At 56.4% G+C, this 25,207-nt stretch overlaps 1 protein-coding gene across 1 annotated transcript in view; it reads left to right on the top strand.

Annotated features, from left to right (window-relative positions):
- Positions 1 to 25,207, top strand: part of SEMA4B (semaphorin 4B) — a 38,175-nt gene that overhangs the window by 10,484 nt on the left and 2,484 nt on the right. Inside the window, exons 2-14 of the mRNA XM_045067266.1 lie at positions 1,792 to 1,889; positions 2,380 to 2,595; positions 16,874 to 17,037; positions 17,199 to 17,261; positions 18,814 to 18,912; positions 19,545 to 19,656; positions 19,943 to 20,056; positions 20,175 to 20,326; positions 22,061 to 22,242; positions 22,371 to 22,521; positions 23,335 to 23,545; positions 23,628 to 23,743; positions 24,003 to 24,169. Coding sequence (XP_044923201.1) covers positions 2,460 to 2,595; positions 16,874 to 17,037; positions 17,199 to 17,261; positions 18,814 to 18,912; positions 19,545 to 19,656; positions 19,943 to 20,056; positions 20,175 to 20,326; positions 22,061 to 22,242; positions 22,371 to 22,521; positions 23,335 to 23,545; positions 23,628 to 23,743; positions 24,003 to 24,169 — 1,667 coding nt within the window. The 5' untranslated portion in view covers positions 1,792 to 1,889; positions 2,380 to 2,459. The remainder of the gene's footprint in view (positions 1 to 1,791; positions 1,890 to 2,379; positions 2,596 to 16,873; positions 17,038 to 17,198; positions 17,262 to 18,813; positions 18,913 to 19,544; positions 19,657 to 19,942; positions 20,057 to 20,174; positions 20,327 to 22,060; positions 22,243 to 22,370; positions 22,522 to 23,334; positions 23,546 to 23,627; positions 23,744 to 24,002; positions 24,170 to 25,207) is intronic.

Genomic DNA, 25,207 nt, shown 5'->3' with positions numbered 1-25,207 from the left:
CAAAAATCCCTCAGTGAACATTCTTGGTGCTGGGGGCAGGTGGGGGATTTCAAGCAGTAATGTAAAACCACAACAAAGGTGATGAGTGCTTTGAAAAAAATTTCTCAGGGTAAGGGGGAATATGGGTGGAAATTCAGATTCTTCAAGAAGGTTATCTTTGAGCAAGGATCTGAAGGAAGCAAGGGACTCCATCGTGTGGCTAGTTGGGAGAAGAGTGCCCCAGGCAGAGGGAGGAGCCAGGACAAAGGTCCTAAGAGGAGTTGTTAGGGGTGTGCCTGGAGTAGAATAAGGAGGGGAGAGCCCTGGAGAATGCGGTGGGGTGAGGATGACACAGGGCTTTGTACACCACTGTAAGTCTTTGGCTCCTATTCTGAATGAGACAGGGAACGTTTGGAGGGTTTCGAGCAAAGGAGTGCCAAGATCTTAACTGGGTTTGAAAGACTCTGGTTGCTGAGTTGAGAACAGATTGCAAGACAGCTGAGGTGGAAGCAGAGGCAGCAAGCAGTTAGGAGGAACTTGGGAGTAACCAGGAGAAAGAGGGTGCAGATAGTGACCCCACCCCCTCCACTGGGAGGTGGTCAATGGTCAGATTATGGATTTGCTAGTGGGTCAGAGGTGAGGAAATGAAAGCAAGTAGTTAAGCAGCTTGAAGAAGAACTTGCCTTTAAATGAGATGGAGAAAGCTCACACAGGAGGAACCCATTTTGGGGAGGAAGAGAGGCAACATTAGGAGCTTAGTGTAGGGCATGTTGGGTAGGAGATGCCTGTTGGACAAGACAGCCTGGTAGAAATGTAGAGGCCATCTGGAGTTCAGGACAGAGATCCTGGCTGCAGACAGAAGCCTGAGTATAATTGGGTAAATTCTGTGTCCAGTGCTGGCAGTGCCTTAAAAAAAGGGGATGCTACTAGCCTGAACTGTGTCCACAGATGCGTGTTGGGATGGTGGAGGTACAGAAATCACAGAGCACGAGGAAGCCTGACTGGGAAAGGAGACCTGGAACCATGTGGGTGCTGTGCCCATCTCCTGACAACCGCCCTGTGGCAGAGGATGTGGCAGGCCCTGGGGGTGGGGGAAAGCAACATGCGGTGGCTCTGAGGAGGCTAGTTTTCGTTGGAGGTGAAGAGGAACTTTCCAGCCAATTTCTCGAGAAACCATCACCAGTGCCATGGAAATGACTAGCCTAGCGGAGGTTTTCAAACTACCTTTGACTTGAAGTACGGGAAGAATTACATTTTACTACGCTCCTGGGCACCTTTAGGAAAAGTTGAAACACGTTTACCAACACTTTCTGATCTTCCGTGATCACTGCACTTTGATATTTGCTGTTCTGCCTTTTTTCCTTAAGATTTTATATATCCGTTTGAGAGAGCGAGCTCAGGGGGAGCAGCAGAGGGAGAGGGAGAAATAGGCTCAGCAGGGAGCAGGGAGCCGGGAGCCCCACCTGCTGCTGGATCCCAGGACCCCCTTCATGACCTGAGCCGAAGGGGGACGCTTAACTGACTGAGCCACCCAGGCTATTCTGCTTTTTTAATGCTGATAGGGACCCACTGGGAGATCCTGTCTGCAGTATGACAACCCCTCCCCAGTCTCAGCAGAACTAAGCCCCAACCCTGAGGATGTTAGGAGCCAGGAGGATGGGTGCTGGGTGCCCGTAGGATTCCACTCCAGCCTGAGGGAGTACTTTCCCTGCGGCGTAGCATGCAGGCTGAGGTGGTCAGACGTCCTTGACGGTGCATTACAGGTAGTTCCCACTTAAGCTAATCTTGCCCCCCCACTCCCCCACCCCCAAGGTTTGGCTTCGTGTGGACCGAATTCTAGACGTGGATGACCCCGCAGGGTACCTGGATCACGCTCCGAGCCCGTAGTGGAAGCCCAGGCAAGACCTAAGGTGGGTTGACCCGTGCGGAAGTGAGACTCAGGAGCAACCAGCCTCGTCAGCACGGGCTCCGCCGGTTCCTTTGGTCACGGGCAAGTGGGTGCCAGGAGCACCCGCGCAGGGTTGGAAAGGGAGAATGGAGACCCACGGCCGCCCCTCGGGAGGCGCCCAGGGAGAGACCCGCCCGTTTTCCCAACCGCCCGCGCTCAGGGTGGTCGCAGAGGAGCCGGAAGGGGTCGGGGAGAGGGGGGAGGGCCTGAGAGGCGGGGATGAAGAAAGACGGGTTCGTTCTCGGCGGCGACAGTGTTGCCGGGCTTGGCGCCCTCCAGGCGCGCACCGAGCTCGCGGAGCCGGCGGACGCCCCTCCGGCCTCTCGGGTCCCGAACGCGGAGGTGGGCGGGGCGGGAGAGGCCGGGCCAGCCGCGGGACTTCCTCCTTCGGTCCCGCCCACCTCGGCCCACGTAATCGCACCTCCCCCCTCTTACCCCTACCCCACCCCCAGGTCTCGCTCGCGAGTCAAGTTGAGCCACCTGAGCCGGAGCCTGGAGGACGCCGCAGCTCCCTGCTGTCCCGAGCTCCGCGATGGGCTGGGGGAGCAGACCGTCCGCCCCGCGGGGCGCGCTGCCTCCCGGGCCGCCGACGCTGCTCCTGCTGCTCCTGCTGCTCCTGCCGCCGCCGCCGACTCGGGCGCTCGCCCCTCGGATCAGCCTGCCGCTGGGTAAGCGCCGGGACTACCCCGCTGGGGCGCGGGCTAGGGTCGGGGGGAGGGGAGGCGGCCGGGAGGTGCTTGCGGAGGCTGCTGTGACAAAGGAGGGAGGGACGAGAGGGCCTGTGGGAGGCTTGGGGTCCATTAGGACCCTTCCTCCTTTCAGGGCGCTGCGGAGAGGGAGAGAGAGGAGAGGGCAGTTGGGGGGCCGCGGGCCCCTTTCTTCCCTTCCTTTAGTAGGTGTGTGTGTGGGGGGTCTTTTGCCTGCTCTGTCGTCCAAGCTCGCCCCTGGGTATGGTGCCCTTTTCGGCGGTGGCGGGCTCCCCCGAGGCTGGCGACCCGCTGGTCCGCCTGCCCATCTGCCTGTCTTTGATGCTGACCAGAGCCAGCCGCGGTGCCGCCCCCGAGGGCGTCTCGGGGTGGAGGGGGCCGTGCTTGCAGTCCCATAAACACTGGGGTTCTGGTATTCCAGCAAGTCGCAGCAGGACTCCGAGCCGCAGCGGGACAGGAGTCCCATCTTCCCTCCCAGCCCTTCACCCTGGTCTCTCGGCGCAGTGCCGGACCGAGAGTGGTGGGATCCTTCCCGGGGCGGGAGCGATCATACCAGGGATGGGGGCTGTTGTGGGACTCCTAGGCCCTGGGAGAGTCTCCTCCTGGGAGTATCGTCCTCATTGGTGAGGTCTCTCACCGTGCTCATGGCTCTCCCCTCTCCCAGCCCCTTTACATCTTGTTGCTTTTCCCAGTCGTCTTTGAAATTAGAGAGGTGGGAATTCCAAGCCATTTCTCCTACTGGGCAAGTAATTCCCTTCTTCCTGTGCTGTGGTTTGCTCATCTGCAGAATGGGCACAGTGGTAGGTATCCTGTAAGGCTGTCTTGACGATTTCATGAAACTAGGTGAGTTCTGTGGGCACAGGCTTTAAGGGGTTCAGAGATGTTGTTTATCCAAGCCCTTTAACTTGTTGTCACACTGGGAGAATTGGGATAAAATTAGAGGTTCCATATTGAAAGTATACAATATTTCCTTCTCTCTTTTGCATCCCTACTCCTGAAAACATTCTGTGTACAAAAGAGAAGAGTAGCCGAATCAGCACTTATTATCCAGGCTCCTTGTGGCCCTGAATAACCCTGTCTGAAACATTGCAGGACTTGTGGGGAGAGCATGGCCTGGGTTCAAATCCTGCCTCCACCACTTAGTAACCATGTGACCTTGAGCAAGTGACTGAACCCTGCCTGGGCCTCGATTTCCTCATCTTTAAAATGGGATAATAATGGTACCTACCTCAGGGTTGTGAAGATTAAATTAGTTTGTGTTTGAAAAGTCCTTAGGACAGGGCTTGGTACATAGAAACCGCTCAGTAAGTGTTAGCTGGTGGTGTTGCTGCGTGTTAAGCACAGGCTTCATTCTTGCATATCCTGCACAGAGCCAGGGTGACTGCCTTGGGTCGGGGTGGTGCTGGTGTGTTTGTTTGACCACAGTCCCTTGGGGGCTCCATCTCATTAAGTGAGGATAAACAAGTGTATCTGGACCCAGGCCTACTGCCTTGCCACTTCTCCGTTGTGGCCACAACTCCTTTTATCCTTAGACCTCCTTCGCCCTGGGAGGAGGGAGACGAAATGGGAACAAAAGTTCTGATGGACTCCATTTATGGCCCTGGGCTAACCCTCAGAGCTTGTGTCCAGCTCGGGAACTGGATGGGGACCACGCAGAGGGTAACCGAAGGGCAGAACTGGGGAGCCATGAGGGGGAACCGAGAGGGCCTGCTTCCTAAGAGCAGCTAGAACACTTGGTGGTGATTACCCACATAGCTCTGAGACCTGGCCCACTTCCACAAATCTGTGACTGTGGCCAAGCTCTGTCACATACCGGTGTCACCTGCACAGGTCAGTGGGGGATCTGGTCTGGATGTCTGTGCACCCCCCTCTCCCAGACCCGTATGTTAAAATCCAAACTCACAGAGGACTGTGACACAGGCTCACCTGTTGGGATTGGCACAGATGCATGGCACAAAGGTGTCCCTGGAGAAGTTGGAGGGCCTAGAAATGCAGTCGGTATGCTGCTTTCCAAGCTGTGGCTCCTAGAAAAAGACAAAGCTGTTGCTGTGTTCTTGAGACTGGGTCTGCCCAGAGGAGCCTTTTTCTCCAGTCTCTCCCCAAAGCCCAGGAATAGTTAGCAGCACCCAACCCTGAACTTATGAGCACACATCCATGGTTCGCTGATATGCACCCCAGCCCAAAGGGCTGCCTCCCTAGGCTTCCTCCTGGCCCTAGATACTAGGAGCCCCAGTAGGGACTGCCCTGGTGCGGAAACAGGCTCCCCTTCGGAGCATGGCCACAGCCAGTTTCCTGCCGCATCCTTGGGGGCTTGTTAGATGTTCCTGGCAGCGTGCCTGTCCTGAGTAGGCCCAAGGTGAGCATGAGGACTCTAGGCACCAGGGCCCACAGCCCCTCCTTCACAGAACAGGGAGAGAGGCGTGGAGGGAGAGACTGCACCCCACTTTTCCTCCCCTGCTGCATTCCCACCTGAGGTCCGCAACGGCCCGGATGCCCAGGGACCGTGAGTTGTGTCTGGGCCTTGAAACAATGTCTCTGGAACCAGAGCATGCAGTTCATGTGTGGGGTCCTTCCTAGGAAACCCTCATTGCTGTTAATCTGCAGCAGATTCCTGGGGTTGAAGGAGGAGACCCCCATTTGTGCTCTCGTCCAGTGGCCAAGAAGGAGGAGGGGAACTGGGGCCTCCAGTGCCAGCTGGACAAGGAGAGGCCTTAAAGGGAAGTTACTTGTCTCTGTGGAAGGAATGCTTCAAAGAAGTGTGTGGAATTTGGGTTCTCTTGCACTGGAAAGTGCCGTTTGAAGTTCCAGGACCAACGGCTCAGGAGAGGAGCACAGCCGAGTAGAAATAATGGCGCCGGGTGCGTGAGCTACAAGGCCAGAGCCTCGCAGCCCGGGCTGTGTGGAAAGAAACAAAGCAAAGCTGCTTCTTTGGCTCATGAGAATCTTATTGAGTTCCCTTATTTGGGCAATTAAGAGGAGTTATTAATTTCCCCCTGCCCCTGTCTGGAAAGGTCTGGACACAGTGTTTCCAAACCAGATCGGAAATAAATCCGTAGGCCTTGCAAACTGGTCAACAAAACCCCATTGAGCCGGGGAGCTGGGCATTGGCACAGATCAGCTGCCTGTCCCCTGACCCTGGAATGGACACCCGGGGTCAAGGCTGCTCTGTGAAGCCCCCAGTGCAGGCCGCTTTCAAAGTCTAGTTGGCTGGTGCCAGGCCTCCCTCCTGGATGTGGTCTCAGCCCCACGTGAGCATTTGTCTTCAGCTCTTTCCTGTGGCCTGGCATCTCCATGGCCCTTCAGAGCCAAGTGGAAAGAGCAGTAGCTATGGCGCTAACGGCCGGGCCTGGAAGACTAGCTTGCCTCCTAACCGCGCCGCCTGGGGCTAGCCGGCACTAATGGCAGGACCCATCTCGCAGGGCTCTGAGCGGATGAGAGGAAATAATGTATGGAAAGCGTTTGGCACAGTGCCTGGCACGTGCTCTGACCCCAGTAAAAAGTAGTGGCCTCCCCCCCCCCCCTTGGCTCAGGGAGGTTATGTGCATCCATCTGGGTGATGCTGGGCACCGGCCGGAGGCAGGCCCTCTGCTCGTTGCCGAGACCCAAGCCAGGTCAGGGAATGGAATGGTGCAGGTCCCACTCCCTGCTCGGGTGAGGAGGACCAAGCAAGGCACCCCAGGGGTCCTGCTGAATGTAGTGCACTTTTCAAGTGCTCCTGGTTCAGCTCTTTGAAGTTCTGTGCCCTGAAGAACGTCTGTGTGGGGCTGGTGCACCTCTCCCCGCACCTTGTCTCGCACTGGTTCCACGCTGCCTCGTGCATAACCCTGCATTCAGCGGGCTGTTGAAATTCCTGTGTGCCACCCAAGCAAAACTCTAAGCTTGCACAAGTTTGGGGGCACATCTGGACACACCTGCATGTTCATCCACGCAAGGGACGCAGAAGGTGGCCCAGAGCCTGGAGGAAAGGCTGGACTCAGCTCATGGAGTTCACTCACTCTTTTGTCCCCTTCCTAGAGACTGTGGCCTGGCTCCCACCCCTCGTGGGTGCTCAGGATGGGTGGAGAGGCTTCTGATGGGGCTCTCCCTGGGGGTGAAGGGGAGCTTCTCCCCCACCCCTCCTCCTTGCATTTGTCCTCTCGGCCAGGCTCCCCTGTGTCCAGGATGGAGAGTGGCTCACATGGAGCTGGCTGTCTTGGGACACGTGCCCAGGGTCCCGTAAAGGCTCCAACCCATCTCATGTTCCTCAGGCTACAGGCGAACTCTGTCTCTGTGCCTAGCCCTGTGCAGTCTCCACGGCCCTTTTTTAGCCGCCACTCCTCTGGGGGGGCTCTCTGGTGCAGGACAGGACCATGTCCAGCCCTTAGGTAGCACAGCTGGCTGGCGTCCCGTTTGTGTTGCAGTGTTTAGGGCCTAGAAGAAAGCGGAAAGGAAAGTGGGGGGTATAGAGCTACTGTGGGCACCAGGCATTTAGGTTGTTTTGTTCCCCCCCACAGGGTGGGTAAAGTTATCACTATTTTACAAAGAAGACAGCTGAGGTTCAGAGAGGTGAAGTATTTTGTCCAAGGATATGGCTCTGCTTCCCTGAGATCTGATCTGTTCTCTGTGGGATCTTTCTGGTCTGCACCGATGCGTCTCTGAAAAGCCCATCTTGACAGTTAGTAGGGTTCAGAGAGGTGGCGAGGGGCTCTGGGGAGGGGGTTGCAGTGGGCCCAGCAGACTGAAAACTCTTTTTTTTTTTTTAGTATCTATTTATTTGATAGAGATCACAAGTAGGCAGAGAGGCAGGCAGAGAGAGAGGAGGAAGCAGGCTCCCCACCGAGCAGAGAGCCCCATATGGGGCTCGATCTCAGGACCCTGGGATCATAATCAGAGCTGAAGGCAGAGGCTTTAGCCCAGTGAGCCACCCAGGTGCCCCTGAAACCTCTCATTTTATCCTAACTCCTACTGAACAGGGGCCACATGAGCAGTCTCCTCTCCTTTTTGGCCTCCCATTGTTCATCCTCTGAGAGGCGCTAACAGAAACAGGAAAGAAAGCCCCCCAGGATGGGGCCGCCACCATGTGCCAGGTGCTGGAGGGGGCACTGCTCCCTCCTGTGGGGGGACAGAAGGTTGGAGAAGTGAACTCTGCTAAGTCAAGGTTGTACGGCTAAAAGGTCTGGGGTCAAGCCACGGGCCACAGCTCTCAGGACTCAAGAACTACATTCTCTGTTAAAACAGCTGCCTTCAGCTTCAGCTGTGAAGTGTGGGAAGGCGGCAGAATGGCCCAGCTCGGCTCCTGAGTGATTGAGAGGTTCCGTTTGTCCGTCTGGTAAAGAGACATATCGAGGTCACTCCCTGGATGGGAACAGGGGATCCGGCTGAGGCCCCGAGGGTATGGCCACGGTTAGAAATGTGGTCCACACAGGAGACCCGGAGCAAACGTCTCAGACACAGGTTTGCACCATGGTGGTGGTGGGTGGGGGGATGGCCAGAGCCAGCCCGGAAATAGATTTTCTTTGGCCTCCAAGTGTTTAAAGAAATTTTAATTAGTTGCTGATATTTAAAACTCAGGAAATCTAAAGGAAAAATGCAGCTTTCCAGCTCTCCGGAAGATCTGGCAAGGCTGGGCCTCCATTCTAAGCAGCGTGCATCTGGGGCTTTGCAGTGGCCGCAGCTTCTGACGGGCTCCTGCGTCCCAATGGCTGGAGCCCCATCTGCCCTCATCCCCTGTCTTCTGCATGAGCGAGCTGCTGAGGTGGCCGGAGTGCTGGGTGTTACTCAGAGCAAGGGTGGGGAGGAGGGAAGGCGGCAGGAGGAGAGGCGGGGGGCGTGGGGGGGGGGTGCCGGGTGGGGCATGGGTAGGGTCAGTCCTGGTTACTGGGGGCTCCCTGACCCAGGGATGGGACTTGGCACTTCTCCATGCTGCATTTATTTGGTCTTTCCAGCAGCTTAGTGAGGGCTGCCTCTCAGAGACGGCGGGGCCCTGTTCAGAGCCGCACAGGGGTCAGTGATAAGTCAGGACTCAGGCGTGGGCAGCGCGTCCATTTTGCAGCCCTTGCGAACTCTTTCCTGTCCGTCGGCTGTCGCACTGCTCTCTGGGCCCTGAGCGCGTGGGGCCGAGTGGTCCGTGCTTTGGGGAGGGGGCCGAGCAGGGCAGTGGTCCTCAGACATGCTCTTGTGGGCAAGAGCCTTCGGGACCTCCAGGCTGCCCTCTTTGAATCTCAGACCCCTCCCTGGACCAGAGTGCTCTGAATTGGGACTTAGCATTCAGGCATTCAGTGACATGTTTTTTGAACAACTCCTTGGACCTTACCTGGCCACATGATACAAACATGAATTAGCACGTCCTGCTCCTTGGGGAGCCCTTGGCCGGGTGGAGACAGACAGACACAGGAAGCCCGTCCACCAGCCACATGGCCGGTGCCGGGAGAGGCGTGAGGGGAAAGGGGTGAGCGCAGAGAGGGGCCCCTCGCCCAGCTTCAGGAAGACCTCCTAGAGGAGGTGAAACTGAGCTGAGTCTCAAAGGATGAGTAGAGATTGGTGAGACGGAAGGGCGTTCCAGGCCTTGAGCAAAACGAGAGAGGAGGAACAGGACCTTGAGTTGCAGCTTTGTGTCACTCAGTTGAAGCTGGAGGGAGACGTGGCGAGGGCTGGCAAGTTAGGGGCTTGGACAGAGGGGCACAGCTGAGGGTTATCCAGGACTGGGACGGTACCCTGAGAGCCCTCTGGCTGCAGCACAGAGACTGGGCTGGGGGCAGGGGCCCGTTGGGAGGCTGTTAGTGTATCTCTGTTGGGAAGGGATGGATGGTGGCCTGGTTCAGGACAGTGGTAGCAAATGGGACACATTAGGGAAGTATTAAGGAGGGAAAATCGGCAGGGTTTGTTTATGGATTGGATGTCTGTGGGGTAAGGGAGAGGAGGAAGGAACCTCCTTCTCTAGGTTTCCAGTGGGTGACACAGGACACGAGCCCAAGCCGAAGGGGACGGTGGTGGGTGGTGGCCGTGGCGTGTCTCCCACTGGATGGAGGACCTGCCCCGATGGTGAGATCTGTGGGTTGCAGGTGTCTGGATTGTTGAAGTGATGGGTGTGGGCTTGTGATCTCGAGGCCAAGGGGAGATCCTAGGGAGCGGCATTAAAGAGCAGAGTGTGCAGTGACTGGAGCTAGCCTAATGACACAATGACCCTGACGCCAGAGCTGCCGGTCCAGGCTGAGTCCCGGCGCCACTGTTCTTCCTAACTGGCTGATCACTGGCAGCTGTCCCACCAAAACCTCAGGCAGGGGGACTTCCTGCACAGCCGCCTTGCCAGGACGCCCAGATTGACCTGTTTAAAACATGCAGTGGGTGCTCACGTACGTTAGCTCTTGGAGGGATGGAGGCCCAGAAGGAGTGGGAGGGAGAAGGGAAGTGACCCTGGAGGCCAGTGTGGCCCACACGTCGGGGACAGGGGACCTCTACCAGGCCAGGTGCCACAGAGGCAATGCCCTTCAGTGTCTGAAGTTCGGCAGCAAGGTGATACCTGGCCCCTGGCGAGTGTGGGCCTGATGGAGGCCTGACTCCCAGGCAAGGGGTCAGTGGGAGCTAAGGGACGGAGGCCGCTCTGGGCGGCTCTTCTATTCAGGAGTTTGGCCGCCGAGGATAGCCCGGAGGCACACTGATTTCTAGGATGAATGTCGGAGGAAAACAACGGCTTTCTGAGAGGCAGAGGTTGACGACACGGGACTTGGCCTCTGATGAGATAGGGAGGCGGCGGGAAATTGAGGCTTCCGTATCTGATGGTGGTCCCGGTTTCTTCAGAAAACGGGAGATGTGTGTGAGAGGAGGAAGGTGGCCACCTGGGCAGTCGGGACGGGGGTTTGTGAGGGAACAGCCAGCCCCTGAGCAGAGGGCTGGAGGAGCTGCCCTTGGTCCTGGTGGAGGCACATGCCCAAGGTGGTGGCAGCTTATGACAGTCTGGGTTAGGGTACAAGGAAGAGGGTTGTCTTTGAGGGGCGAGGGGCCTCCTGGTGATTCTGCCAGGAGCTCTTGGCCCACTCACTGGAAAGCATAGCTGCGACCATCTGGGAAGTGGGCTTCCCTAAATGTGCCTGCCCTGGACACAGGGGATGCTTCTAGTCTGGGTTCCCTTGTTGTCCTACCTCTTTCTTTCTTGCTCACCTCTGTATGGGGAGGGCTTTTGGCCCACAGCCCCTCTTCCCCTGCAGAGAGGAATCCTTCCCTGCTTGGGGACTCAGCCCGCCGCTTCCGGTCCCTTGGCCCACCCTGCCACAGCTCTGGGGCGTGGTGTAGAAGGGGGACATGTGTCCCAGGCGGCTGACGTTTGCTGCTGAGTCAGCAGTCCTGCCCTAGGAGTGGCGCTCCTGCAGGTACAAGCGGGTCCAAGAGTCCAGTGCGACGCCTTGGGGAAGAGGAGGTGCCCTCGCGGGCTTGCCCTGGGGCCCAGACCCCTTTCTGGGGACTTTGGGATTCGAGCAGAGGGGCAGCCCACACCGCCTCCCTGCACTGGGGGCACCTTCCCCGCTCTTCACACTGAGAAGCTGGTGTTTTCTGGCCTCGTCCCGCCGGGGCCTGCGGCGGCCAGGATGTCAGGGCCACGTCCACGTCAGCTGTGGTGCCAGGAGCCGCGGTGGAGAGAAAGGTGGGGTGGTTCTCTGACTCACGGCCCAGCTACAGCTCGCTGGCTGGCGGCTGGGTGGGGACCGTGCCGAGCCCGATTCCCGTCTCACTCCAGGGAGCTCCCAGCTTCCGGCTGAGTCACAGGGAAGGGGAGAAGCTCCAGCTGAGTCTGGGGGCTGAGTTGTTCCCGCATCACTTCCTGCGGAGAGGCCCAGGCCCCAGGGGTGGGGGAGCGGGGCCCGCTCGGATCGGCCCCGTCCAGCGTGCCCACTCCAAGGCAGCAGCCCCAGGCCCGCCCCGGTGCTACTTGCCTGGAGCCCCGGGGACGCCACCAGCTCAGGCCTGCCCAGGGCGGATAGAAAGGTTTCGTCCACCTGGGAAAAACCGGCCGCAGCCTCAGGCAGACCAGTTTTCTCCCTCCTGGACCCACCTGCTGGGTAGAAGAGGATGTGGAGGATGCGCAGGCGGCACAGGCCGCCCAGGAGAGCACACGAGAGAGCGGCCTAGGAGCTGGGGCAGCCCCCGAGGTGTGCTGATGCCCCTGGGGAGCGGAGAGCACCAACACCCCCTCCCAGTCACCTCTCCACAAAAAGCAGCCGGGAGCAAATAATGCAGGTACAGACAGGCCTTGCGGTAGGGTGCGCAGACACATACACACACACCAGCAAGCTCAGGCAGGGCCCACACAGACGTCTGTGCCATCACTCTGGAGGTGACCCCAGGCACCCGGGTGGGGACGGAGACTCAGTCCCGTGGAGCAGGAGCGGGAGCGGGCACACAGCACGTGCCTGGGACACCTGTCCCAAGTCAAGCTCGTGCGCTCTGGCCGGGAGGCCCCCGCGTGATCAGGTGCCGACCTAGGTTACGAATTGCCCCGCGTGAGTTTTTTTAACCCTGAGGACGAGGGAGGCCCAGCTCTTCCAAACAGCCCTGCTCTGCTGGCAGCCCTCGCTGGGCTGGATTTTCCTGCAGGGCTTTTGGATTTTGTTTTTGATCCACTCGAGTGTTGGTCGTGTGCCAGACCCCATGCCAGCACTCGGCCAACGTGTGCAAAGTTGCTCTGAGTAAAGCTCTCGGTAAATGGGGGTTATTATGCACATTGTTATTTACATACATAATCTAATTTCTTCTCATAACAACCCTATGAGGAAAGGTGCTATTATCCCATTTTACAGATAAGGAAAGTGAGGTTCCAAGATGTTAAGTGGCCTGTCCTGGTGGCAAACAGCTGGTAAGTGACAGAGGCAACGTTTGAACCCAGGTCTCTGACTCCTGAGCCTGTGCTCTTAGTCTCTGTCTCATTAAGACTCCCAGCTGGGAAGCCAGCCCCACGGACTAGCCCTGGTGAGGTCCACCTGTCTGGGGGGACCACAGGGTAGCAGCGAGCAAGGCCTTCGGGACACCATGGCTTGGTCTGAGAGGCTCAGGGAAGGGGGACAGAAGAGGAGAAAGCGCAGAAGGGGAACGCGTGGCGTTGGGGCCTGTCACCCCCTTCTGTCCCTTTGCTGTCTCCTTGACCATGCTCCCCGTGGGACTGAAGGAGGCATGGCAGGGCTGGTGCCCCAGCGGTCCTTCCAGCCTGGCTGGGCTCTCTCTACGTGACCCTTGGCAGGTTTCCACTTCCTCCTGGCCCTAGTAAGACTGAGCTGCCACCTGGATGGCAGCTTATCTCTGACCTTCGGCATTTCTGTGGATGGATTCTAAGTGTGGCCTCCTGCCTAGACTTCCAGCCCACCCAGGGGAGATGCCCATCCTGGGTGGGCAGATAAACACTGGCAGATTTGAGCCAGCCCTCGCTCTCAGAGAACCGCCCGGGGGATGTGGAAGGCGTTTGCCGCGTCTCCTGGACTCCTCCCAGTGAGGCCGCTGGGAGTTGTGTTTTCCTCAGTATCCCCTTGATGTGTGTGAGACAGCTAAAGGCTAAAGGTCAGTGACTCGGGACTGGCACCACCTTCCAGCGGTGCTTGTCAGTGGGTGGCCCGTGGGCCTCCCACTTCAGGATCACCCAGGAACTCACAAATTGCACACAGTCAGGCCGTCCCTAGGCGGCGGTGGCACCTCAGGGCAGGCCTGGACCCTGGAGGTCAGGCCTTTCGGGGCATTTTGCTGCGTCCTGCTGCTGACCACCTGGGGGGAGGGAGGGTCTTCTGGAAGCCGACCTCTTGAGCCAGCCTTCCACCACAGCTGCTTTTGTGCAACTTGCCTGGTTTCTCTGAATTTGGTTTTACTCTGTAAGCTGAGGATGACAGCAGTATGTACCTTGTAGGGCTGTCGTTGGCCTGCGGGGGTAAGTGTCTTCATCTCTGCCCCATGCGCCCTCCCAGGTGTGGACCTTTGCTGGCCAACAGGAGGGGTCTCTTGGTGGGGGTGACTTCCAGGAGCAGAGCATGGAAAGGTCAGGCTGCTTGTTCCAAAAGGTCATCAGCACACAGTGTAAGCAACACGATTGGGCCTCATGTTTGGAAATTTCATGGTTGGGAGAAGTGGGGAATGAGTTTGGGCTTCCCAGCGTGTCGAGTGCTGATGTAGTGAGGGGTTGGCAACTGGGGGCAGAAGACCTAGAATCTTGTGCAGGTCTGGACATGATAGTTCAAAGAGAGGCCTTGACTGCTCTGGACCTTTGGTTTTAGTACTAGAGTTTGGGCTCCAGATGTGAGATGTTACTTTCCCCATGAATTCCCAGTGCCCCCCCCCAGTACCGACTTCGCTTCTAGAGCATGACAAGACTCCCAGCTGCAGAGCCACACACATTCCCCCCATCGATTCCTGCCCTGGTCACCTGTGTCCTTGCCTTCCCTCTCTGGGATACCTTGTGAAGAGTGGCCTTGGGAGCTCTGTCATCCTGTTTGCCGGCAGGATGCTATCCATCCCACATCCTGTTGGCTTTGCTAGGACATCCCACCTGAAGGCTTCCTTCAGCATTAGTGGCTGAGCAGAAAGCTTAGCTTCTCCAGAAAGCTTAGCTTCACCCTGTGTTCCTCCTCTTGGACAGTGAGAACAAAGTCGCTTCATTTCCCTTTATTTCTCTTTTCTCCTTGGCCACCAGGAGGCTCAGCATTAAATGTGCAACCTGTCTCTAGTAGTGTGTGAAGATCTCTTCTGACCTGCTTATGTGAATATGTCCTAACTCTCTGGTTTAGGTGTTTGTCTCGGATCTATATCTTGTTTTTTCTCTGTTCTTGATTTTATTGTTTATGTTTCACTACATTCTTTTCTTTGTTTTCTTGCCCTTTGTGGAACCAGGCCAGGGGTACGTAAAACGCCATGTACAAGCTCATGAAGCTGTCTCCACAAGTGCTTTGTTGGCATGTCCCTTTTGCTCCCTCAGCTTCATGAGACCGTGTCTGCTTGCGTGGTCAGAATCTGTTGGTCAGATGCCTGAGGGGCAGGGTAGCTTATTCCTGCTTGTTTTTCTTTTCTTATCAGCTGCTTCAAATTTTTAAAATAATTTCTCTTCAGACCCATTACTCCAGGCACAAACGGTACCCTGGTTGGGCAGATAACATGCGTTTCTTTCTTTTTTTTTTCCTTCTGTTTCTTTCATATTACCCAAGAGTAACCGGATTACAGAATCCAAACATGAGAAGTAAAAAGGAAAAAAAAATTACCTGTACTCCCACCAGGGATACCACTTTTCAGCATTTTGTGATTCATCTTCCTGGATTTTCCCTTCTTTTTTTTTCTTTTCTATTCATATTTTTCCTATTAAAAAAATAAGACCTAACTAACTAGACATACTGTTTTTGTTTTTTGTTGTTTGTTTTTTAGATTTTATTTACTTATTTGACAGAGAGAGAGTACAAGCAGAGGAAGTGACAGGGAGATGTAGAACCAGGCTCCCCCTGAGCAGAGAGCCTGACATGGGTCCCAGGATCGTGACCTGCGCTGAAGGCAGGCGCTTAACTGACTGAGCCACCCAGGTGCCCCTAGACATAATGGGGTTTTTTTTGTTTTTTTTTTAATAAATGCTTTTTTTTTTTTAAAGATTTTATTTATTTATTTGACAGACAGAAATCACAAGCAGGCAGAGAGAGAGAGAAAGGAGGAAACAGGCTCTCTGCTCCCAGGAGCCTAGGATCATGACCCAAGCCGAAGGCAGAGGCTTTAACCCACTGAGCCACCCAGGCGCCCCATAGACATAGTGTTTTATAACCATCTTCACTTGTTGGTAGATAATTAAAATCTTCCCTGTTACTATGTCTTTTATAACAATGAAAGGTATTTCATGTTTGTATCCAGGACACATACACATAATTCGTTTTTAAGTGTGGAAGCGAGTTTTTAAGTGTGAAAAGTGACCGGTGCCTCTGTCATCCCCCGCCCCAGGCCTGATTAAAGGGATGACTTTTTTTTTTTTCTAAGATTTTATTTATTTATTTGACAGAGATCACAAGTAGGCAGAGAGAGAGAGAGGGAGGAAGCAGGCTCCCTGCTGAGCAGAGAGCCTGATGTGGGGCTCGATCCCAAGACCCCGAGATCATGACCTGAGCCGAAGGCAGAGGCTTAGCCCACTGAGCCACCCAGGTGCCCCGGTTTCCTCCATAAGCTTAACTAAAATGCTGGCACCACTGCTGCATGGCTTATCTGATTCACTGATCTGTTGCTGAGAAAAAGGCAGCTTTCCCTCACTTCCATCTGTCTTCCCTGCCTCCTGCAGACATTCTTCTACCACTATACTGGGTTGCCTCTGTAACTTAAAAAACTACCCTCGGGGTCCCTGGCTGGCTCAATAGAACATGTGAATCTTGATCTCAGGGTTATGAGTTCAAGCCCCATGTTGGGTTAGAGGTTCCTAAAAAGAAAGAAACTTTTTTTTTTTTTTAAGTTTTTTTTTATACTGAAACCTCAATTTCTCATTCCATTAACCACTGACCATATCTGGTGGTCCTCTTCGCTCTCCCCAGAGAGATAGAGACTCCGTTTTTCCCTTAACCACCCTGGGACCCGGCATCACAGCGTCTCTCTACTGCGCATTCAGGTGCTTGAAGTCAGGGTTGGTAACTGTGGGTTCTGTTTTATGACCGTAAATCCTCCATGAGTGACCCTGAGCCGGTGCTAAGAGGTAAAGACCAGAGCCCCGCATTTGCTCCCCTCGGCCGTCAGGACCCTGCTGCTGCAGGACCAGTGCGGGTGGGCCGTCCGTACAGGTCCTTCTCCTTGGGGCTGATGCCACTCAGAGGGGTGGTAAATGTCCTTTCCTATCTTTTATTCTCTTACGTGTTCAGAATCCATTACTCTATATGTTAGTTTGCTTCCTGTTTGACCATGCCTTTCTTGTTTAATTTGCCGGTTTTTCTGGTGTTCCTACTACATCATTTTTACCGGCTATATCCTAATATCCTGTCCAGTGCAGTGTTAGTGACGTTCCCTGATGGTTGGACACTTAGGTTGTTGCCAGTTTCTCACTAACATGAACGCTGCTATAATGTTCCTTCCCATTCAGCTTTTGTGCATTTGTTTCTTACGTGATGTTTGAGAGCCCAGGAATGCTGCTGTTCCGTTTCAGCCTCCTCTGCCTTTCCCAGCTCCTTGACATGCATTGCCTTGCTCCCTTCCCTTCAGATTGGCCCGTCCTCGAGGTCCATGGGAGAGGTGTCTCGTGGGAGGGGTGGCCCCCAGGTGATGTCCGTCTTCCTCTCCCCAGGCTCCCAAGACCGGCCATTTCTCAGATTTGGGGCAGAAAACATCTCCAACTACACGGCTCTTCTGCTGAGCAGGGATGGCAAGACGCTCTATGTGGGTGCCCGAGAGGCCCTCTTTGCTCTCAACAGCAGCGCCAGCTTCCTGCCTGGGGGGGCGTACCAGGAGGTGAGGTGACGCCCAGGGCTGGCTCAGCTGGGCAGAGGATGGCGGAGGGGCAGGTGGACGGAAAGACCGACCTTCTGGGTGTGAAGATGCTGCTGGTGGGAGAGAAGGGGCCAGGCACACCCCCATCCCCACCTACGCGCCCCCCTTCTCTCATTCTGCAGCTGTCATGGAGCGCAGATGCTGATAGGAAACAGCAGTGCAGCTTCAAGGGCAAGGACCCACAGGTGAGCTAGCATGTGGTGGCCACCGGGGCCGAAGGAGGGATGGAGGGTGGTCTGCCGGACCCAGTGTGGCGGCAGGACGTGGGAGTGTGCAGCCAGCTGCGGTAGATTGGCCTTAGGCTTCAGAGATGGCCACACCTGGTTTGGTCCTATACCGAGCAGCCTTAGTGTCCCCACCTGTAAAATGGGGACACTGATGGCCTGTCTCACAGGACTTGCCATGGGGATTCAGTGAGCCAATATATTCACCCCACACCTAATCAGAACCAAATAAAGTCGGCTTCCAGCAAGAGCAGTGACTGGGTGTCGCTCCACGGAGTGGGTACTAGAGGACATCTGCCTGATCCTGGTGTGGTTTGGGCCAGACCCCCAGCGTGGGGGTCTTGTCGGGCCTGGGGTTCTCCTGGAGGACTCCCCACTGTTCCCAGAGATCTCCTGTCCTTCATGTAGCGGGAGGCCACTGAGGGGAAGGCCAGAGAGCCCGGGACTTGAGTTCAGACATAGATTTAAGTCCCGACCGCCCCCGACTTCTTTGAATGGGCAAATGTGCTCTGCGCCCTGGTCCTTTCAGACACAGGCAGTATAGTTGTGCAGAAGAGCGAGCAACAGGCCAAATGCAGCCACTTGAACAGGTAGTCAGGCCACACCTCATTAAGAAAGTGACATGTGCGTCAGGAGTTGGCTCTGGGCTACCTGGAGAACGGGCAGGACTGGCCTTGCTCTGAGAGAGGTGCTTGGGGAGCCACCAGAGGGCTGGGCAGAGGAGCGCCATGGCTGGCATTTTTTTTTTTTTTTTTTAAGATTTTATTTGTTTATTTGACAGAGATCACAAGTAAGCAGAGAGGCAGGCAGAGAGAGAGGGAGGGGGAAGCAGGCTCCCTTCTGAGCAGAGAGACCGATTTGGGACTCGATCCCAGGACCCTGAGGTCATGACCTGAGCCAAAGGCAGCGGCTTAACTCAGTGAGCCACCCAGTCACCCTGGCTTGCATGTTTTAAAGGGGTTGCTCTGGATGCCGTGGTGGAGAGTGGCCTCTGGGGTGTGTGTGAAAGAGGCATTGGGGCTGACCTTGAGGTCTGGAGCCTGAGCAGCTGAAAAGGGAGAGGTCTCGGAAGATAAAGTTTTTGGGGAACAATCAGATACGTGGTCGGGGTCATCTGTGAGTCGGGGATCCCAGGTACTGCTCTGGGCCTTGGCTTATCTCACCAGGCACATGGGGAGAACCAGAGGTTTTCACTGAGGTTCCAAAAAAGACCTTGGCGAAGACCTTGGGCGAAGACAGCCCAAGAGGAGGGATTCTGTGCCTTCACTCCGACACTGAAGAGAATTTTCCCGAACACGCCGAGCCCCTGGGTTCCCCTCCAGCGCACACACTCTGTGGTCCTCGGTCAGCTCTGCCCCAGGATGCTGCTGGATTCTCATTTGCCCTGGGATTGAGGAGCGCCAGAGAGAGCCCAAGCTCTCCTCACACACCCAGCACACCCCAGCCAGGGAGGGCTTGGCGGCGCCCCCTGGTGGCATCCTTGGGCCTGACAGCCTCCTCCCTCCTCCCTCAGCGCGATTGTCAGAACTACATCAAGATCCTCCTGCCGCTCAACACCACTCACCTGTTCACCTGCGGCACCGCGGCCTTCAGCCCTGTGTGCACCTACATCGTGAGTGCCCACCTATGTCCGGGCTCTCGGGGGCTGTTGTTCCCCAGCACCCATCCCTGGTCCAGGCTGGGGCACAGGGCACGACTTCTAGGGAGCGGTGGGTCCAGAACCCTGAGGTCCAGCCCCAGGTCTAGGGGCCCGGTTGGCCCACGGAGGGTGGGGGAAGGAGGGGCACGAGGAAACACCCCAGGCACAGAGGTCATGGCCAGCCCCGGACTCACACCCTCCCTTGCTTCCTCAAGCTCTCCCCTGGCCTCACTCAGTTCCGCAGCCCACCTCCTCCACCCTTACACACACACACACTCTCTCTCTCTCTCTCTCTGCGTTTCTGCTTTACCACCCCTGAGCAGAGGGTGGCATTCTGAGCAGTGGGTTGGAGCTCAGGTTTGAATCATACCGGTGCTCCTTCTGAAGCCTGTCGCGTCTCTCCTGTAGTCACTGCAACTAGTGTGCCCACCGCAGAGGGCCCCTGCCAGACGGTGCCCGCGCGGCACCCTGCCTGCAGAGAAGAGGAGTGTGGCGGCTTGCCTCCCTCCTCGCCCCCCCTTCTCTGGCACGCCCCCCTCCTTTCCCTCTAGGCGCACGCGCATTCCCCAGCGTGTCCCTGAGCTCTTCCGTCTGCTTCCCTGCAGAGTGTGGAGAACTTCACTCTGGCACAGGACGAGATGGGCCGCATCCTCCTGGAAGATGGCAAGGGCCGTTGTCCCTTTGACCCCAATTTCAAGTCCACGGCCCTGGTGGTTGGTGAGTGTTGGGGGCGGGGTGGCAGGATGAGTTCAGTGAGGCTCCGTGTGGGGGAGGGTAGGTGGGCAGCGTCGGTCCCAGGCCTGAGCTGGCGGGTCCCCGCCATGCTGGGTCCCAGGGGGCCCAGAGTGACCCTCGGCTGCCCTTGGGTTTGGCTTTTCCCAGATCCCACTCCCTTCCCTGTCCACCGCAAGCGAGATGGGCAGTGCTGGGGTCAGTGTGGGCCCTGGGTGGGGAGAAGGAGCCGTGCTGAGGGGCCATTCCCACGGGAATGTTCTCTTGGCAGACAGTGAGCTCTACACCGGAACGGTCAGCAGCTTCCAGGGGAATGACCCGGCCATCTCCCGGAGCCAGAGCCTCCGCCCCACCAAGACCGAGAGCTCCCTCAACTGGCTCCAAGGTGAAGTCCTCCCCACGCACCCAGTGCCAGTCCCCGGAGCCTCTCAGGGCCAGGCCAGGAACAGTGTCTTGCCTGTCTGGGATTCCCAGGCTGACTGCACTCCCCATTGGTCCCACAGATCCAGCGTTTGTGGCCTCGGCCTACATTCCCGAGAGCCTGGGCAGCTTGCAGGGGGACGATGACAAGATCTACTTCTTCTTCAGCGAGACTGGCCAGGAGTTTGAGTTCTTCGAGAATACCATCGTGTCCCGCATTGCCCGCATCTGCAAGGTGAGGGGACTGGGCTGCCCCAGAGACCCGAAGGCTCCAGTACTGGATCAGGAAGTGCCAGGAGGCCTCTTTTGTCCTCCAGGAGGAATAGCTTGACTGACTGCTTTTCTCTCTCTCCTTTTATTTTTCTTAAGATTTTTATTTATTTATTTGAGAGAGAAAATGAGAGAGAGAGGGAGAGCATGAGAAGAAGTTAGGATCAGAGGGAGAAGCAGACTCCCTTTAAGCACAGAGCACGATGCGGGACTCGATCCCAGGACTCCAGGATCATGACCTGAGCCGAAGGCAGTCGCCTAACAAACCGAGCCACCCAGGAGCCCTCCCACTCTACCCCTCTCTTTTTTAAAAAAGATTTTATTGGGCCCCTGGGTGGCTCAGTGGGTTAAAGCCTCTGCCTTCAGCTCAGGTCATGATCTCAGGGTCCTGGGATTGAGCCCCGCATCGGGCTCTCTGCTCAGCAGGGAGCCTGCTTCCTCCTCTCTGCCTGCCTCTCTGCCTACTTGTGATCTCTGTCTGTCAAATAAATAAATAAAACCTTTAAAAAAAAATAAAAATAAAATAAATAAAAATAAAAAAGATTTTATTTACTTTTTTATTTGACAGAGAGAGAAAGATCACAAGTAGGCAGAGAGGCAGGCAGAGGGGCGGGGGAAGCAGGCTCCCCACTGAGCAGAGAGCCCGATGCTGGGCTTGATCCCAGGAGTCTGAGATCATGACCTGAGCTGAAGGCAGAGGCTTAACCCACTGAGCCAGCCAGGCACCCCTCCCTCTCTCCTTTTAAATTAACGTGGCTCTTAACGTTTTTTCCTATTTAAGAAAATGCAAAAGTACAGAAAAGTACACGCAAAAATCACGTACGGTATAAAGAAGCAGGGTAGCTTTGTGACCAAGAACAGAGACGAGCCAGGCTGCCTCAGTGCCTGCCCCACGGGTCCTGTGACCTCAGGCAAGTCCTGTGCCTTCTCATCTAGTGTCCCCATCTGTTCAGTGGGCATCGCTAGACTGGCCTCAGAGTTGTTGCATGTGCTGAATCTAGCCCCGGAAAGCTTTAGGAGTGTGGTGAGCTACAACTACAAGAACTAAATGTTGACAGTTAGTGTCAGAGTCCTATTGCTGCACCACCGGTGATTAGAACGTTCCTTGATGATCTGTGTTCTTTTTTGGCACATGTGCAAATATATAGGTATTTATATGATTAAAAAACTTTTCTTTTTTTTAAGATTTTATTTATTTATTTGACAGAGATCGAAAGTAGGCAGAGAGGCAGGTAGAGTGAGAAGAGGGAAGCAGACTCCCCGCCGAGCAGAGAGCCCGATGTGGGGCTCGATCCCAGGACCCTGGGATCATGACCTGAGTTAAAGGCAGAAGCTTTAACTCACTGAGCCACCCAGGTGCCCCATGATTAAAAAACTTTACAAACGAGTTCTGCAGCGTGGATATTCAGGTGCCCTGTTCGCGGGGGATCATGACCCCTTCCCCTGTGTCAGACTCCCCATCTGTCCGCTTCCGGGTACTCTGCCGTGAGGAAGGCACCCTCGTGTACTCGGCCAGCCTCGCAGCGTTGGGACTTGGACCCTGCCGTCAAGTCTTCCTGATTCTAAATGGAACCCTGCCCTATAGCTTCGGCGTGCCACTCGGGGTGTCTGTGTAGCAACCACTGGGAGGGGCGGTAGGGGGCCCCAGGCTCCCTGCCGGGGCCTGCTCATAAGCCCGGCTTCTCTCTCGCTCCACCAGGGGGACGAGGGTGGCGAGCGGGTCCTGCAGCAGCGCTGGACATCCTTCCTGAAGGCCCAGCTGCTGTGCTCACGGCCAGAGGACGGCTTCCCATTCAATGTGCTGCAGGATGTCTTCACGCTGAGCCCCAGCCCCCAGGACTGGCGTGACACCCTGTTCTATGGGGTCTTCACCTCCCAGTGGTATGACCCCCAGGACCTAACCCTAACTGGGAGCTGGGAGGGCGTGGGGTGACTGGGACTGGGGCCCAAGAGCTGGCCGCATCTCGTGCCCCAGGGTTCCTGGGTTCATCCAGCCGTTTCCTCTGTAGGCACAGGGGGACCACGGAGGGCTCCGCCGTCTGCGTCTTCACCATGAGGGACGTGCAGAACGCCTTCAGTGGTCTCTACAAGGAGGTGAACCGGGAGACGCAGCAATGGTACACGGTGACACACCCAGTGCCCTCACCCCGGCCCGGAGCGGTGAGTACCGGCCGCCTATGGCTTCTCTGGGTCTCTTTTCTCCTCTTGAAAGAGGGACTGAAGCCCAGAGCTGCTTATCTTACTGGGTTGGACGTGGCTATGGATGCTGGAGTGCCGGTAACCTGCCTCGGTGGGCAGCTGTGCACCTGCCCAGGCACTGAAGGGTGCGCTTTTGTCCTTGTCCCTTCGCTTGTGCCTTCTCTCCTGCTCAGCTGTGGGTTCCTTATCTAGGGGCTGAGTGAGTGGCCCAGCTGTGAGGACATCCTCCTCCTGTCCTCACAGCCTTGCGGCTCCTCCCAAAGCAGACCTTGAAACAAGGTCACGAGCATGAGCAGTTGGTACGGGAGGGGACTCCAGGAAGCACCATGAGGGACAGGAAAGTGAGGGGGGAGCAGAGCCGAGGAAGTGTCCAAGCTGTTCCCGTCATGGGCACCTGGGTCTCAGTTCCCTGGGGCCCCGTGAGAGCACCTCCTTCTGACCCCCGGCCTAGGAAGCCTGGCCAGCCAGGGCTTCCTTTGAGTACTGGCAAGAGCCACGTGAAGGGTGGTCATGCTCATCGAGGCCTGGGTAGAAAGGGGAACCCTGCCAGCCAGGGCCCCTGGGGGCCCCATACCCAGGCTTTCCCCTTCGGCTTCCAGATCAATGTGTTGGCTCCACGCAGCACCCAATGACGTCCCTTGGCCTCCGGGGATGGCAGATGCCCCCCTCCTGTCCGCCGGAGAGGCTGGGCCAGAAGTCCTGCCCCTGCAGGCTTGCCCTGCTGCGTGCTGCCCTAAGCGGCCCTCCGTCTCACGCCGCCCCCTCCTCCTCCAGTGCATCACCAACAGCGCCCGGGAGAGGAAGATCAGGTCGTCCCTGCAGCTCCCGGACCGTGTGCTGAACTTCCTCAAAGACCACTTCCTGATGGACGGGCAGGTCCGCAGCCACCTGCTGCTGCTGCAGCCACGGGCCCGCTACCAGCGTGTGGCCGTCCACCGTGTGCGTGGCCTGCACCACACCTATGATGTGCTCTTCCTGGGCACCGGTGAGTGCCGACAGCAGGGCGGGTTCAAGGTCAAGGCGCCGTGGCCACCGGGATGTGGGCCTGAGTGCCATCTGTGTTCCAGGTGATGGCCGGCTACACAAGGCGGTGAGCGTGGGCTCCAGGGTACACATCATTGAGGAGCTCCAGATCTTCCCACACGGACAGCCCGTGCAGAACCTGCTCCTGGACGCCGACAGGGTGAGCTGGTGGGGGAGCCTGGAGGAGGGAGCCAGCGTGCTCTGGTGCCCCTCTGCTGTTGACGAGCGGGCCTCAGCCAGCTTGTCCTCCCTGGCAGCAGCAGGATGGAAGGATCAGGCTCCCGGCATAAGCCAACAGAAAGTGGATTTCCCGGGAGCACAAGAGGAGGCTCCTTGGGGGCGTGAGCAGGTGCAGCTGCAGGTGGTGGCCCTGACCGGCCATGCCTGCCGCTCATGCCCCCGTGTCCATGTCCGTACAGGGACTGCTCTACGCGGCCTCCTACTCCAGCGTAGTCCAGGTGCCCGTCGCCAGCTGCAGCCTGTACCAGAGCTGTGGGGACTGCGTCCTCGCCCGGGACCCCTACTGTGCATGGAGCAGTTCCAGGTGCAGACCTGTCAGCCTCTACGGGCCTGAGACAGCCTCCAGGTGAGAGCTCCTCCAGCCCTTCCTACCTGTCCACCCCTGCACACTTGGCCTCGGACCACCTTCCCTGGGCCCTCTGTAGAGTCCCCCGGCAGCTCCTTTGTGGCCACGGTCCACACGGTTAGTAACTCACTCCCCTTCTGCCTCTCCAAAGTACGCTGGTGTAGGCCATAAGCGATGTTTGCCTTACCCATCTGTACAGCCGGGAACCTCACTTGGCAAAGAATGAAGCATCACAGCTCTGAAAAGCCTTGCAGGAGATTGTGGACTGGCGTGTGAATGTGTTTCACAAAAAAAATAGCTACATGACAGGCCATAAACAAACCCATTAAAAATCACTTCCAAAAGCACTAAATTGGGATATAAGGTGTTCATATGGAAAACTCGAAAAGTAGGGGCACCTGGGTGGCTCAGTGGGTTAAGCCTCTGCCTTCAGCTCAGGTCATGATCTCAGGGTCCTGGGATCGAGCCCCGCATCGGGCTCTCTACTCAGCGGGGAGTCTGCTTCCTTCTCTCTCTCTGCCTGTTTCTCTGCCCACTTGTGATCTCTCTCGTCAAATAAATAAATAAAATCTTAAAAAAAAAATCAAAAAGTAGAGGTAGGTGTAAACAGAACAAAAACTATCCCAAATCCCAGCACCTAGAGAGAATTGCAGTGATATTTCAACATACAGTCTCCTAGGTTTTTTTATGTATCTGTGAAATAGACAAAAATACATGTATTTTAAAGATTTTATCTATTTATTTGACAGAGATCACAAATAGGCAGACAGGCAGGCAGGCAGGCAGGGGGAGAGGGGAAGCAGGCTCCCTGCTGAGCAGAGAGCCCTATGCAGCTCGATCCCAGGACCCTGAGATCATGATCTGAGCCGAAGGCAGAGGCTTAACCCACTGAGCCACCCAGGCACCCCCAAAATACATGTATTTTAAATAAAAATGGAACCCATCCCACTTGTAGTGTCTTTGCTTTGCACACAGGGAGACCTGGTGCCAGTTTTGTTTCTAAGAACCCCATTTGTGCACACGCATGTGCCCCTTGAA

The sequence above is a fragment of the Mustela putorius genome, unplaced genomic scaffold (assembly GCF_011764305.1).
Source record: "Mustela putorius furo isolate JIRA1106 unplaced genomic scaffold, ASM1176430v1.1 tig00003875_pilon_pilon_pilon, whole genome shotgun sequence".
Lineage (NCBI taxonomy): Eukaryota > Metazoa > Chordata > Mammalia > Carnivora > Mustelidae > Mustela > Mustela putorius.
Note: the sequence above shows the minus strand (reverse complement) of the source record. Positions and strands in the feature narration are given on the sequence as shown.